This window comes from Neomonachus schauinslandi, chromosome 13, assembly GCF_002201575.2.
Source record: "Neomonachus schauinslandi chromosome 13, ASM220157v2, whole genome shotgun sequence".
NCBI classification, from domain to species: domain Eukaryota; kingdom Metazoa; phylum Chordata; class Mammalia; order Carnivora; family Phocidae; genus Neomonachus; species Neomonachus schauinslandi.
In genome coordinates this window covers 1,220,781-1,236,679 of record NC_058415.1, presented here as the reverse complement: position 1 = coordinate 1,236,679, position 15,899 = coordinate 1,220,781, and the positions used below count along the sequence as shown (strand labels likewise).

Sequence of the window (15,899 nt, the reverse complement as noted above, 5' to 3'; positions counted from 1 at the left end):
CCCCTCCAAACTGTGAGGCCTCGACTCAGCCCACCCCCATGACCTGAGGTCGTACCGTGGAGCCACAGGGGACCATGCAGTGCCTCTGTCACCTGCCTGTCCCCAAGCCCAAAATGCAGAAGGTAGAACAGACTCTCCTAGTGGAAGTGGACCAGCCTGCTTACAGGAGGCCCCCAAGCCCCCGGGGACTTGTCCTGTGAACCGCAGTCTCTCACCTCTTCCTGACTTCGTCTCCTCAACCAGCTCTACCTCTACAGGACCTGAAACCGTGAGAGGCTCTCCACGCAAGAAACCCCAGGTGTCTGCCCATCTCCACAGCCAAGCAAGGCACCTGCCTCCCACCAGAGTGCTAGAGCCTCTTGTGACATGGCCAGTCACATTTACTAATCGTCCCAAGTTCTAAAATGAGTATATTTTCTATAAACAACCATAAAGATTGTCTTAAAAATGGGGACCAGGACAATCCTGAAATCTGGAAGACTTTACAAAGGCCTGGGGTGATGGCCAAGGAGTGGCCACGAGGACAAGGACAGAGACCAGGAGAGGAGGGCAGCCTTGGGTGCGGCAGGTGGCATCCTCTCTCCAGGTTGATGGGACGGTCAGCTGTCCACTGGGGTAAAGGCCACACACCAATTCAAACTTGGAAGAGAGAAATACAATCAACTAAATTTGTTCTTGCTAATTTGATCTTAGAGCATCGAAAATCTTCATCTCTAATGTTTGGCTCCATATATATTTACTGATAAAAACAGGTCCATAAATGAATTTTCCATTTGAGGAAAACAGAAGACTGGAAACAAAGATCTAGTCTCTCCCACGAACCAATCCTCAATACGCTTGTGCCAACCCCAGTTTAGAGAAGGAGAGGCTTCTACATGAGTCACTGACCTTAAAGCCTGTGATGAATTTAAGAAACGTCAGGAAATGAACACTCGACTAAAGCTCTGTCCCGTCCTCAGCCCAGGGTGAGAAACAGGGGAGTCAGGGGCCAGGGAGGAGGGACACACAGGGCTGGACCCCCAGGTTCTGATGCCAGGCTCAGAGGCCGCCCCGTGGGAAGGGTCCAAAGGCATGCGGCACCTGCTTACCAGAAACACCCTGGGAGGGCCTGGGAGGCCGTCTCCACCCCTAGGAAGCAGGGCTGCCTGGAGAAAGAGAAGGGTGGTGCTCCTGGGATGATGGAGACCCATCAGGAGAACACACAGGCCAGCCTGACACGGCCCCAGCCAGTGACAACGAAGCACCAGATTTCGTGAAGGCAGGAGTGGCCTAGGGGCCCCTGAAGAAGGCAGAAGCTGTGAGTCCACGGAGGTCTGAGGAGGAATGGAGTGCTTACACAAACAGCCTCCCACGGAACGTGTTCTAGCTACACAGGGGACACAGCGGCCCCACTGGAGAAGCCTGTGGACACCTGCCCCGCCTCACGGTCAGGGTGCAGGCACACAGCCCCTGCAAGACCACAGCAACTGAGGGGCCGCTGCACCTTCCAGGGTTTGGCGGAAAAACCAACAGGACTTTACCTCCAAACACAAACAGAGGCTCTTAAACGGACCCTGAAGTTAGACAGAAATAGGCATGATGTTGATCCTGATGACTACATTGTGCTTATATCAGAAAATGCCCTTGTTTGTTCGAAAACCACACTCCAGTATGTGGGTTAAAAAAAGGCTCTATTTTGCCCACCCCCATCACCTCCTGCTCTGCAACCACCAGTTTCTTCTCCGTATTAGGAGTCTGTGTGTGTGGTGAGCACTGATAATGCACACGACTGTTGAGTCAATACGTTGTACGCCTGAAACTAATATAATGTACATTAATTATACTTCAATCAAAAAAATTAAACTCTTAAAACAAAAAAAGCTCTTCGTACTGTACTTGCAACTTTTTCCTAAGTTGGAAATTGGTTCAAAAAAACCCCTCAAAAAACTAATGAACCTAGTTCAGCTATGCATGCCAGCACGAACTAACTCCCAACACCAACAGTGTCCACACAGGCATCCGGGACCTGCTGGCTGAGGGCATGCCAACATGCAGGCCCAGATCCGGGTTTTCGATCCCTCTCCAAGGGGCAGGAGCCAGACCCCTGGAGAAGGCAGGGTCCAGAGCGAAGCAGGCATCTTGTGGTACCAGAAAGCAAGAATGTGCTGGGGGCACAGAGGACACAAGAGCCCACTGAATGAGCCCCGAGGCCTGAGCTGGAACAATCTGAGCAACCAAATAAACAAGGATACATCAGGTTATGACCCTAGGAATAAAACAGATAACCACAAGTCCGTACCGATCTACACATGATTAAAAGAGCTACCTCTGCCCTTCAGAACTCCAAACGACACATAACACGCACAGCCTTCAACATCTCTAACGTTTAAGGGAGAAATTCTGTTTAAAATCAGTATGATGTTTACATGCAGTACACACACACAGCCATCCCATCAACAAGCCACACAGGATCAGTTCCGACGCACACTGCATCTCCATCATGCGAACACGGGATGGGGACTGCTCCGCATTCACACGCACGGCGTCTGGGGCGCCGGCCCGCCTACCGTAGGACGCAGCACAGCACCGTGAGGTGGGTGGGCACGCTGGCCGGGTTGAGCATGGCGGGCGTGTCTGACCTCATACAGGCCAGGAAGGCCCTCATCCTGCGGTTCTTGTCTTCCACCGCCTTCCCCAGCCACAGCCGCTTCAAGTTGGGGCAGGTCCACTCCCTGAAGGCAAGCGCTTCCACCAGCTCTGGCGTCTGCGGAGATTTCCCCTTGTAAGCTGCCCACTCTTTAATGATCACAGGCGGAACTGGAGGAGGGAAGAGCAGAGGAGAACCATTTACGCCCAGCTCAGCCACTGGGAGCCGAAACATATCCAACCCTCCAACAATTACAGTCTGCAGATGCCACCGCTCACACGTCAATGCATTCTCTCATCAGCAAGCCACCGGCCACCAGTCCTCGGGTCTAGAACGTTCTGTCCCCTACGCACTTTCTTGTGGCTCAATCAGATTTCCATTCAGGCCACTGGTAAATTTCTCCTCAATCAAATCATGACTTGATTTCCCCATACAACTAAGATGTACAAATCAAGGATGTTGGAAAAAATTTATTAAGTCTGTTACGTTTTAATATTAACAACTGGTAAAATTTACAGACGTATATGATTATCACGGAAATCCAATTTAGACAGCTAATCTTTTTCTACATAGACACTTTCACTATCAGATTTGAGAAAACAATCCGCACTTGGTGCCACTTCACTGGGAGGTCCCCTTTTAAACTGTGTTTTTAAAGATTAGTAAGAATAAGTGCCCTGCAGTGAGACCCTAAAAGCCCAGTAAGGCGGCAAACTGAGGCAAGATTCAGTGTCTTGAAATCCCAGGTGATGTCAGCACATGGTAATTCTATTCAGGAAGACTGAAGACAAAGCATAATAAAATTCCCCATTTCGCCTCCAAAAAGGCAAGAAGGTCTAAGCTGATCTAATACGAAACAGTGGCCTCTTCCCCATAGTTGTCTTACCACTATTCGAGTCCATTAATTCTTAAAGCACAAACAAAACAAGCACCTCTTCCCACATACATTTAAATCCAATAAGAGAAAAGTGTGACAGGGGAGTCACGGTGAAGACATGGCACACCACAGGGACCGCGTCCAGTGTCCCCTCGCTGCACTGAGGGGACAGGCCGATGCTGGGCTTTGGGTGTGCGTTTCCCGGGCAATGAAAGCTCACTTGGGCTCATGACTGCTGGAGCAGAAGTGGGAACCAAGAAGCAGCCAGCGTGACCCACCCAGAACCAGATGGCACTGGCACTCCACTGTCCTCTTCCACAAGGCCCTTCTACCCAAACAAGAGCATCCCAGGTGGGCTCACTTTCCCGAAAGTACCGCCCAATGCAGACGGGAGACTGAAGGCCCAAACTCTGGTGGAATGAGCGATGGGCCACCTGCAGCTCCACCGGTCTTGTCTGCACAGGGTCCTGGAGAATGTAGGCAGCCAGACACCTGGACACACAGGGCATGAGCAACAGGACAGCCATCTCCGCACACCCAGCCCCAGACAAGGCAGGGAAAGGTGCGCTGCTGCGGAACCCTGCGACTCCCACCCCCAGAGCAGGCTGCTGGAGCAGGGTGCCGGTCAAGACAGCTCCCCAAAATTGTCTTCTCACAAAAAAGTTACTGTTTTGTCACTGGGAAAATCCCTTTCATTCACATTTGAGTATCTTAACATTTAAACACTAAAGAAAAATCTAGAATGTGTAAAATACTTAAAGTCCTTTAAGCGCAAACAGATACACATGTATACATAAATACATGCATCTTTGTATTCATCCGTATTTTGAGACGTCAGACACGCACCCACGCAGTCCCTGTCCTTGGACTCACAATCTAGCCCCACACCTGCCAGGCCTCGGCACACGCGGCCTGCACCCCGGCAGCCGTCACCACCACAAGGCCCCCTCAGCCCCACTAGTATCAGGGGCTGGCAGTCATCAGCCCCAGATAAACAGGACAAGGTTGGTCACAAAACAAGCCCTTAACCAGCAGGCTGCTGTGTGTCTACTGGTTAATCCACAATGTTCATTTCCCTGCCAAAAAAAGCAAAAACGCACAAATCTATTTTGAAACATATTCATTTTGGTGGCAAAGGTTTAAAGGCACACTGGTTAGATTTTATCTCTGTAGGATTCGCTAATCTAGGTTCTTTCACTTTCTCCCCACCACACGCGCACGCACGCTCACGCGAGGCAGCTGCCCCGTGCCAGGTGTCTGATCTGAGCCCTCTCTGGGAGGCGTCCCCACTAAGTCCATCTGCACCTCTGTCCCCACTGCTAACACCTGCCACGGTCATTCTACTTTATTGTGTCCTGCTTTCATCTAGAAACAGGTTTGGGCAGCACCCTCTTGTTCTCGAGGTCCAGGCCCCACATGGAAGGGGGGGGTGGGGGGCATGGAGGCAGCCCCTCACGCCCGCCTGTCCCCACTCCCCCCGGGGCTCCCCAGACAGCTGTGCACACATCTTCCAGCTGGCAGAGGCCGCCGGGGACTGCCTGCAGATGCTGCAGGGGACACGCTCTGCACCCACCAGGAGCGAGGGGGGGCAGGGCTGTGCTCCCTGTGAAAGAGGGGTCCTGTGTAGTCACTTCCTCTTGTCGTTCTAAGTATTTTTATTGCCTAACTGCACTACTCATGAACAGCTGGAATCTAATTTAGGAAATACAAGGGAAGGAACACAAAACTTTGTCCCGAGAGCAAAGCTGCTCCTGACTTGCTTTACCTTTAACGTGTGTGTGTCTGCTTCTGGAAGTCTTCTCACTTACCATCACTTAACAGTGGTGGAGCCTGTGGCCAATCACCTCATAGGTATTTATTGAGCACCTTCTATGTACCAGGCGGGGGCGGGGAGCTGGGGAGGCAGGGGAGGCTCAGGGGCCAACCGCCACGTGCCACGCGAGACCCAGGGTGTCCTCAAACCCTGAGGCCCAGCCCTGGGACCAGGTACCACAGAAAGGGGCCGAGGACTCACCCTAAGGCAACCTTGAGAAGGAAACACAGGCACCTCCTGCCTGTTATGTGGCTACAGGCTACCTTGTGTGAGGTTGACCACAGTTAACTCATTACAGCCTCGTGCTGATAAAGGATCCCAGGGACGGCAGTTTCCAGGTGACGGCAGCCGTCCCTGTGTGCATGTCCCCATCCACGCACCCGCCCGGGACAGAGGGCTCAGGCTCTGTGACTCCACTCGCAGGGACAATCAGAAAGAGAGGAGCTATAACAGCACAACCTCTGGGCTCCTGTGTTTGCAAAAAGCCCTGGTTACGTGGGGATCACACATGGGGGAGCCGGGGTATTACGGGCCCCCTGGGCACACGCGTCTGGCACTCAGACAACAGCACTGTGATAGATAAGCACGGCCGTGACGACCCCATGTTGTAGAAGACACGCTCTCATGCCCAGAAACCCTGCCGTGACGCCATCAGCGAACACTCACCTCAGCTTTTCCACCGAGAGAAAAACTCACCCTTTCAGGCAGAACTGAAAACACTGAACGGGAGACTGTCTTCCTTCCCTCACGCTCAAGCGACATTTACATCGGCAAAAACAACTCCGGGTGCTGGTTTTCTGTACTGCCAGAGGCTACGTTTGCAACGCACCTTCTTTACGGGAAGTACCTCTTCAAAGTACAGTCTGGGACCTACTACACTGTTACACCCGAGCTGCTGGCGAGAACCCAGCAGCTCCCTCGGACGGCAGGCACGGCCGCACGGAAACCCAGGGCAGCCAGCTGCCTTGCAAATCTGTTCTGACGCCGTCCCAGGCCAGGAATAATGAAAATGTTTCATTTCGTGAGCCAACTCCAACCAGCCGGCGGTGGCTGCCGACAGAACCGCGTGATGAAGAATGCCTACGCCCAGAGCCGGCCACCGCGAGCACTAGCCACGCCTGCCACGGCCGAGGGTGCATGGCTGAGGGAGGAGAGGGGGACAAGCCAGTCCCACGACCCCGGCCAACTGGGCCTGCGGCCTGCGGGCAGGCGTGTGCGCGCACGTAAGGAGGAGGACTGCCGCGCCTGCTGAGCCTCACGGTGCAGAAAAACAACTAAACCACACAAGTAAGTAAAAACAAAACCTGGTTCTTCTGCATCTATGCAGAAACAGAAAACTGGGCAAATGGCAGCTGTACCTGCCTCCTCACAGGAGTGGACACGTGAGGGGTGCGGCCCAGCTGGCTGCCCGCTCCCTGGTGCCAACACGTGTGTGGGCGCCCTCTAGCAATCGGTGCGAGGCCCCCCAGGCCGCAGAGCACAGTGCTCCCGACACGCCCGCGACTATGCCCGCGACCACACCGGCCTCCTGCCCCTGCGCACGCCGCTCCCGGTGTGTCAGACCCAGGAGGGCAGGGACCCGGGACAAACACGGCTCCGAAGGAGGGCCACGACCTGCCACATGGAGCCGCCTGCCCATGCAGCTGCCCCTCGGGCTCAGCTGCTCACAGGTCGCTGAGGAAAAGGCAGTTGCTAATGCTACTCCTGGAAAGCTTTGTAGAGTAAGGAAACTCAGATAAATATAAACAGCTTCACAAAATCACAGGGGAAATGTGTATGATAACCAAATTTCACACATATTAAAACAATGCACTAATATTGGTCATATTATTCTGTTCTATAATATAATCCACAGTGAACCAATTTAATTTTACTTCTTTTTAATCAGCAGAACCAATTACTTGGCACAAACAAAATTTCTAAAGCAAAAGCAAACTGCACCACGAAGAAATCCAGGTTCCCTTTGGCTTTTCCTATTTAGAAAGTGGAGACTTTCACCTCCTGTGTCTGTACCTTATGTCCCTTCACTTTCTAGAAGCCTGTTTCTCTTACTTAATTTTGAGGTCCTGGGGAGTCCTGAGGCTAGTTTTTCTAAGGGGACAGTAATTTGAAAATGTGCCCATCACTGGGCTTTACTTCCTGGATTTTTACCTCTTCCACCGTGGCCAGGAGTCTTGTTACCCTGCAGTCTTTTTAGAACCAGACCCCCTTTCTTCCTGCCCCTCCTGACTGCCCTGGTGGGGTGAGGGACAGCTGAGGGGCACCCCCAGGGGGGCAGCAAGCCTGGGGCCACCAGCAGGGCAGGAGCTTCATGCTCCAAGCCTCCAGCCGGACAACTGTCCCCAGGCCCCACCCAAGAGCCAGCAGCCATAAAGGCAGATCCCAGCAACTGCCACTGTCCCCATCCAGAACATGGGGCAAATTGCTTGTGCCAGGTCTGCGGTCTTCCACGTGGCCCACTGGAGGGGCCTGGAGCCCCCCCCGCCGGTGACTTTGAGCAGCTAACTGTCGTAATAAATAAGCTTCTGATGAATTTCCTAACAGCAAACAATGGAACCCAGGGATGGACACACAGAAAATAAACTGCCAGCATGTAATTCAGTATGACTTTCACAGGCCAGAGTTTTTAAGGATCTGAGGGTGGATATCCCGCTTTAACCATATGACTTTAAAAATGAAACTTGCTAAAATCACATGAGCACTAGAGCACTTGTTACAGATTATGAAACGCTTTATCCTGTGTCTTGATCAAGAGACCGCATTTCCAGGGTGCCTGGGTGGCTCAGTCAGTTAAGTGTCTGACTCTTGATCTTGGCTCAGGTCTTGATCTCAGGGTCATGAGTTCAGGCCCGGCAATGAGCTCCATGCTGGGCATGGAGCCTACTTAAAAAAGAGAGAGAGAGAGAGACTGCATTTCCAAATGGATACAGGTCTTAAATGTCGTGAGAGTTCAATACTTTTAAACAACCCTTTAGACTTCACGTGTCCTCTGACTGGTTCTCTCTGACAACAAAGCCCTCCTGGGGAGCCCCCAGCTGTCACGGCGAGCACGTCGAACCAACATCACGCTGACACCATGCTGGACCCGGAGCCTCCTTACCTGCTACAGACGGCGGGCTCACCTGGGACCCACGGAGTGGACGGCGGGGCCAGCAGGCAGCTGAGAAACAAACCTGCCCCAAAGACCTCATGGTGCACGGTCAGTGCTTTATGAATCTCCTGCAAAGTACCACTGACTTCATTTCATCCACAGATGGTCTAAGAGTGGCCACGGGTATATCATGGTTTCAAGAGACTCAACTTTCAAACCTAATCAACCGGGAACTCCTGAGCAGCAACAACAACCTCACCTCATCCACAGCCCCAAGGGCTTCCTCCCTAAGAACACCAAAATGCGCAATCACTTATGACAGGTTTCAGGCGGGAAACCCACGGCAGGGGCATCACCACATCTGCGTTGAGTCAGCTGGGATCTAAGAGCGGGCTTTAGGGAGCAGTCCTCAGGGAACAATCGTAATGCACTGTAACGAGAGCTGAAGGTCACCACGTTCCTCTCTCACACAAGGTTTGCTCTGAGTAAGCTGCCAGCGTTGAGGCTCAAGGCTCACAAAAGCTCCTAAGGACAAAACTCTTCCCTGTGGAGAGCTGGTGCTCCAGTTAGCATGATCATCAGCAAATAAAGAGCATGCATTACTGACCTAAGAACCTTTTCTAAGGCTGTTTTCCCCTCATTAAGACAACCAATGCATGAAACAAATTCAAGTGTATCAGGTCCCCAAAAAGACCAGAGAGACCTGGGTTCTAAAGCCACTCATTACAGAGCTAACAACGGTCCCTTAACCTGTAAACTCAGAGGCCAAATGGACACATCTTTGCACCTAGAGGTTCACCGTTACCTGTAACCCACGTGAATCACACTTTTCTAGGTGCCACTGACGTCCCAGGGCTGGTTCACAGCTCCTTTCCCATTGCCTCCGTTCAGCCGCCTGTCCCTACCCAGCCCACCCTCCTGAACAGAAATGTCCCACCCTTCCTCACCCTTCAGTGGTTTCCCCGTGACTGACAGAGAAGTGAGAACCCACTTTCTTTCGTCGCCTGAGCAGAAAAACTACAATGCGCTCAGCACCAACCTCCCCCAGAAACTCAGCCGGGGGGCACCTGGGAGGCGCATTCAGTTAGGTGTCTGACTCTTGGTTTCGGCTCAGTTCATGATCTCAGGGTCGTGAGATGGAGACCTGCGTCGGGCTCCATGCTTGGTGCGGAGTCTGCTCAAGATTCTCCCTCTCCCTCTGCCCCCCCTCCCCAGATCTCTCTCTTTCAAAATAAATTTAAAAATCTTAAAAAAAAAAACATACATATAAAAGAAACTCAGCCAGTCCACACGCCCCCATGCACAAGAGCTTTAGAGCTCACAGAGCTCGCCTGTACCACTCCTCCCTTCTTCACTGTCCTGTCCCTACACCCCCCACCCGTCCTCTCCCCACAAGTGCCAAGCCCCAACAGCGTGGTGTGCGTGCACGCCCAGCCCTGCACCACAGTGCACTGCTCTCTTGCTTATGACCAGAGGGTGCTGGTCTGTGCAGCGAGCACCATCCCGTGCCTCTGGCATCCCCCACTGCCTGCTCAGGGCCCAGTCGGACACCTGCACCGCCCAGGTGCGGAGCAAGCAACGAGGGGGTGAGCATGCTGCACGGCATAGGGCCGCACCGCACACCTGCAGCAGGGCAGGGACCCCCTGACTTCCTGCTGTCCCTGGCACCCGCAGCTCACCTGTGACACAGAACTCCCAAGATGGGAAGAGCGCACCTGGCCACCGCTGAGTGCACACAGAGCACAGCAGCCAGCCCACCTGGACTGCTCTACAAAGCTGTGGGCACTGCAGAGGGGACCCATCCTGGAAAACTCCCAGGAGTGTGCTAAATACAGAGAACCGTTTCTGGAACATAACCAAATGAGGAAGAGAACAGCTTTCACCACGAAAGCCAGACTTGTGCTCTGGAGCCGAGGGCACAGCAGGGAGTGGGGCTGCCTAGCACTCTGCAGCGCCTGGCAGTCTAGGCCAAGGCAGAAGCAAGGGGCCACGGCCCTGGAAGGGAGGTCGCAGCTGCAGGGCCTGGGCAGAACACTGGCCAACCCTGTGCGAAGCGAGCAACCCTCGTCCAGTGCAGAACACTGGCCAACCCTGTGCGAAGCGAGAAAGAGGATGTGTCCACCAGGGCCGTCCCGGCGCGGCAGAGTCCACTGACAACACTCAGTATTTCCCGTGGGGCCTCCAGCCCCAGTCGAGGAGGCAGACGCATCAGCTATAGGCGGCTACAGAGCTCAGTGGCCACCCTCCAGTCAGGGCATGGAGGCGCTTCATTTTAAGGCTTACTGAACCACACTGCAGCATAGTAATCAGAAACAGAAAACGTCAGAACCTATGGAACGAGCTTTTAGAATTGCTAGAATCTCTCCAGTTCAGAGTCCAAAGGTAAGACCGTCACGTGCGTCCCTGAGCACAGCTCACCTGCGGCATGCCGCCAGGCCTGCTCTGACCCGCTGCACACACAGGGGATCTGTCCCTAAACAGTCTAGTTGAGGGGATGCTCTGGTCATCTACAATGTCCACGGTTCAGGATATTCTTATTTCAGACGGTATGTTTTGGGAAACTTTTCTGTATTTCCTAATAAATATACAGTGACTTTTAACATCTCCTACGTTAGTAAATAAAATAACCTAAAATAGACACGGTTCTCCCCAAATATTACGCTGCCCCATTGGAAGATGGAAAATGCATGCTCTGACCTCAGCTTTTGCCAACCTGTCAAACAGCACCTTCCGTCTTTCCACTGCCCCTCCACCCCAGGGTCGATCAGCTGGAGTCCTCGAGGGGGACAGTGACCAGGGCCCTCCCTGTCTGCTGCGGGCTGTGCACAGGCACACAACACCCACACAGAAGCAGCCACACGGAGTGAGGGCCTCCCCAGGAACACGGACCCTGTGCGCAGACGCGCTTGCGGATACCGGAGCACACGCCGCTGTCGCCCTGCCTGGGACGCGCTTGCCACAGGAGAGGGTGCCCGTCCGGACTGTTTCCAGATCAACATCCAGTTTAAGGTGCACATGTTTTACCAAATACACAGCATGACTGGAACGTTACTGAGGAAAACAGCCCGGGGCTGGTCCTCCTGTCCTAAGGACCCTGTGAAGCCCACCGTCTTGCGTGGGGACACTCGGGGCAGACTCAGTCACGATCCTCTGAGGCTTTGGAAAATGCACAAGAGGTTACGAGGTACTGAGGAAAACAAACAATGGATTTCACAGTACATACATTCTGGTGGAAGTCTGTTCTTTCTAAAAGCAAGTCTCTCAGTTTTCTTTCTGCTTTCTGCCAAGCTAAACAGCACTCCGTAAACATACTGGCGAACTGGCCTATAGAGCAGGGCGGCGGGAGGCAGGTCTTTGCTGGCTTCATCTTCAATAGAAACAGCAATTTTGATTTCACCCTTTGCATGGAAGAAAGCAGAATAATATTGCACATTTTTCATGTTGAATTTACAACAAACTCACAGAAATACACTGCATTATCTCCAGTTAACAACATTGCAATTCTATTCCAAATCAATTGCTTAACCACTTGCGTGCAGTGGGGTGTTAGGGAGAGTTCATTTAGTGGGTTGTCAAAACATATGCTCAAAGAGTCAAAATAAAATCTACATGGTTTCATCTTTAACCTGGAACCAAGAGCATAAGGAAACCACACAGACGACCCCGAAATCTTTGAAACAATCTGGACAGATAAGAGCAGACAACAAATAGAATAGAAAATGCTGAGAACTTGCAAGTTTTACTTATGAGTCAAGATGGTCATATGTAATGAAATTCATAATTTTTAATGACCTATGTGAAATCCAAGAAATGAGTATCCTGAAAATAAAACGGTCAAATTGTCTTTACCAAGCTCCTCCGTAAAACGTTAGCATGAGCGTACATGGTCTCCCAAAGAGCACGCCCTGCAGCGTCCCTCATTCTGCACGATTTCAGCATGTGCCAGGACTGGGAGACGTGCCTCCTGAATGAGGGGCATGCACAGCTGCTGGGGCAGCCCTCGAAGGAAGGCCCACTCTGCTCACATCCCGCGGCCAACACGGCACGAGACAAGGGGCTGGGCATCCACACCTGAGGTGGTGGCAAGACCTCTGTGGCCCCGTCTCCGACATTCTATGGCATCAAGGTACATCTCAAGAGATTTTGCAGGAACTTTATTTAGGAATGTTCATGACATAAGAGTATACATATGACCTTCAATGTCTGTTAAATTTATCACTACCTACTCTTTCAGTAATTCCCTGACCTTTGCTCTTTCTTCACATAGATTTATGTGAGAGAGAGTGCGGTGGGCACTCTCTCCGGGTCCCTGGCTCAGCCGGCTGCCTGCGTGAGTGTGAAACTCTCGCCTCACTGAAGACACGTCGGCCTGACAATTTAATACCAGAGCCACGTAGCTCACAGCAAACAGCATGCCTGACACGCTAAGCCTGCCCTGACATACAGAAAAATGGTAGGTGGCATTTTAAAATCTGAAGAGATAATCATTTACTTTTCTCAACCACAGTCACTTTATCAATATTTGCCCTTGAGATGAGGGAGTGGTGGAAGAGGACAGGCCGTCTGTCGCTCAGCCTGCCCCCGAGTAGACCACAGCGGCAGGGCAGAAGCGCAGGGGTCCAGGACCTCACAGCCCACACAACCCCACAGGGAAAGGGCGCAATCTCCCCCAAACCTAGGTCCCTTTAAACTCGGGAAATCCTTCTCCCGCGAGAGGAACTTTCCACTTACCCTTACAACATGCGTTGCCCCTGAAAAATAAAATGTTTACCTCACAACCGTAATCTGAAAAGTGATACCATACGTGCAGACCCGTATCACAGAGTGCATGACACCTGGAGGCGACTGCGGTTTAAACATAAAACTCTGGGTGCCCTTGGACTGACACCGAGGGAGCGATGCTCGGGTCAGCCAGCTAACGGTCGCAGTCCGGCTTGGGGTGGTGTGGGGCAGGGGGGCTTGTGCACTTACTGACCCCACCTTACAAACCACAGATGGATTGCAGAAAACAGGGAGAAAAATGTCTGATTATCTGTGGGGGTACAGACACTGATGAAAACATGTTAAAAATACATGATGGCAATAAACCCATCCACATGAGAAATCTGGTCACCGAGGTTACATGTTAAATCGTGGGTCTAGGGCCATAAACATCAACAGAAAAACTACAAGTCACTGAGAAAATTTAAATGGACACATAGATCCATTCGAGACACCAAGATTCAAAAACGATGCCACACTGGATATCTATTGAAGCATATGTTTGGTAAGACACTAATAAAGTGAAATCCTGATACTGTATAAACACAAAATCACATTTTCTGACTGTTAGCATGTCACACAGTCCTGTGTTCGATTTTCTACTGAAGGGCTATAAGCTGCACTCAACAAGTCCGAGGATGCGGAGGACTGTCCGCCACTCCACAGGGGTGCTCTAGGACAGATGACAGAGAAGACAGTGCACGTGACAGCTAATTAAACCTCACACTATGGTATAAATATGGTACAGAAAATTTTAAAATTAGAAATGAAAATAAAATCACAAGTCAGAAAAATAACATGATGTGCCATTAATTACACATCTCAAAACTATCTCCTATCAAACCGAAGGAGAAAATAACTCTTTCCCACGTTCTTCTCTTTGTGCGTTGACAGGTATGCATTTTTGCCTTTTCTCTCAACGTTTAGGAATGGGGAAATGTAGTCCGTTTCAGGTGCCTGGTCAGATGGAAAGCGGCTAGCCATACCTTTGTCAGGACGTGGAAGATGTAGGGGTACATCAGCCCCTTCTTGTGCCGATGCTCCGCCACTCTCAGTACCTCGGGCGCCACCGGGGGCAAGGGCGGTGTGGTGATGTCCATGTGGTTGCGGGTGGGCATGGACAGGAGACACGGGATCGGCTGCACAGTGCCCATCTGGCTCCCCTTTCCTTCAGCAAGCTGGCTGCCCGAGGAGGCAGTGGATGAGCCTTCCGTCTGCAGAGCCACGGGCGACAGGGGAGAACGGGTCAGGTCAGGTTTCCACTCCTTTCACTGTGTGTCTCGTGCAGAGGACCTCTCCCCAAAGAGAGGGAGTGGCAGTGGCCCCCCGAGACTGGGTGGGGGTGGGTGACCCCGCCACACTATTCCCAGGGGCCCCTAAGGGTGGGAGTGGCCTTCTGTGCTTGCTGACCCCCGGGTAGCCACCGTGTCCCCCCTGCTCGCTGTGTGGAAACGGGAGGGGACGCTCAGAGACACTGTGTCACTGCCCAGGAACTCGCAGCACCGCGGCTCACACCCACTCCTCACCACCACAGCTGGCGTTCAGAGAACAGACAGAGACCCAAACCCAGGTATTCTCTCTGGTCATCATAACGCCCCAAATTAAGTATACACAGGGAGCTGCTTACTAAAAAGTAAAGCAAAAAACAAGCTAATTCCATTAAAACTGATGAGTCAGATCCTTACATAATGACACAGAAATATGAACGTAGAATAGCATTAAGTGAAAAATACCCATCCTGTAACAACCAATCGCCAAAACATAGAATGTGCACAAGCTGCAGAGGGAAGAGTGGGCCCCACGTGGGGCTCAGGGATGGAAGGCTGCAGGAAGCGGGCTGGGGAAAGGGAAGTCTGCAGAGGGACACCCTTCACTTTCTCTTTATGAATTTAGCGAAGTCCAAAGTGTTTACTGAGATCAATTATTATTTGCATAACAAACGGTTTTATTCTTTCTCATGATAAATGCTAGAAATAATAATTGCTTATTGCTTGATTTCGTGTCAATCTAAGGAATTTCTCTGTTTTGAAACAAAACATCTTCTTTACAGTGGTATGTACTTAAGTGCTTAATTTTATCCTTTAAAACACGAAGTACCAAAACTGGCCTTAAAAAAAACTCAAGGATAATCCATAAGTGTTTTCTGTACTCTCTATTCACAGAATACAGACACAAGCAGCTGAAAATTTTGGAAGATGCTTTGCAAATAACAGGCATCCACAAAGCATTCCTGTTGCTTATTCACAGGATGACCCTTCAACAGCGAGAGTACTCCAGAGCCTTACATGAATTTCCGACATGGTGTCACCTTGTGTACAAACAAGCCCTCTTCCAGCGAGAGATGGGGCACATCCTAAGGTACCACGTGTGGGGACAGGTGTGGTTCTGCAGCAGAAAGCTATTGCTAGGGATCACTAGTAACAGGGAGAGGCAGATAAAAGGGGGAACGGAATGAACTTTACTTTCATTTTTAACGTGTACATTTGAAGTGATTCCTCATTCAATCCCCACAAAACCCTGCAGGAGATGAGGGCTCTGCAAGGCTCTAAGTCCTGACAAGAGTGTGTACCAGCAGACAGGAGGCTTTCCAGTAGGCCCCACCCAGCCTGTGGAAGACAGGAGCTGTCGCCTTCCCCTCCCCCGTGCGTCTGGGACCCCCTCCCCCGCACCGATGTCCAGGACCCCCTCTCCCCCATGTCTGGGACCCCTCCCCCGCACTGACATCTGGGAC

General features: G+C 51.7%; 1 protein-coding gene across 1 annotated transcript in view; it reads right to left on the bottom strand.

Moving 5' to 3' along the window:
• The window catches only part of FAM120A (family with sequence similarity 120A), a gene marked incomplete at its 5' end in the record, with an annotated part of 91,425 nt that overhangs the window by 21,367 nt on the left and 54,159 nt on the right, over positions 1 to 15,899 (bottom strand). The window contains 3 exons of the mRNA XM_044920737.1: positions 2,547 to 2,796; positions 11,631 to 11,805; positions 14,155 to 14,382. Coding sequence (XP_044776672.1) covers positions 2,547 to 2,796; positions 11,631 to 11,805; positions 14,155 to 14,382 — 653 coding nt within the window. The remainder of the gene's footprint in view (positions 1 to 2,546; positions 2,797 to 11,630; positions 11,806 to 14,154; positions 14,383 to 15,899) is intronic.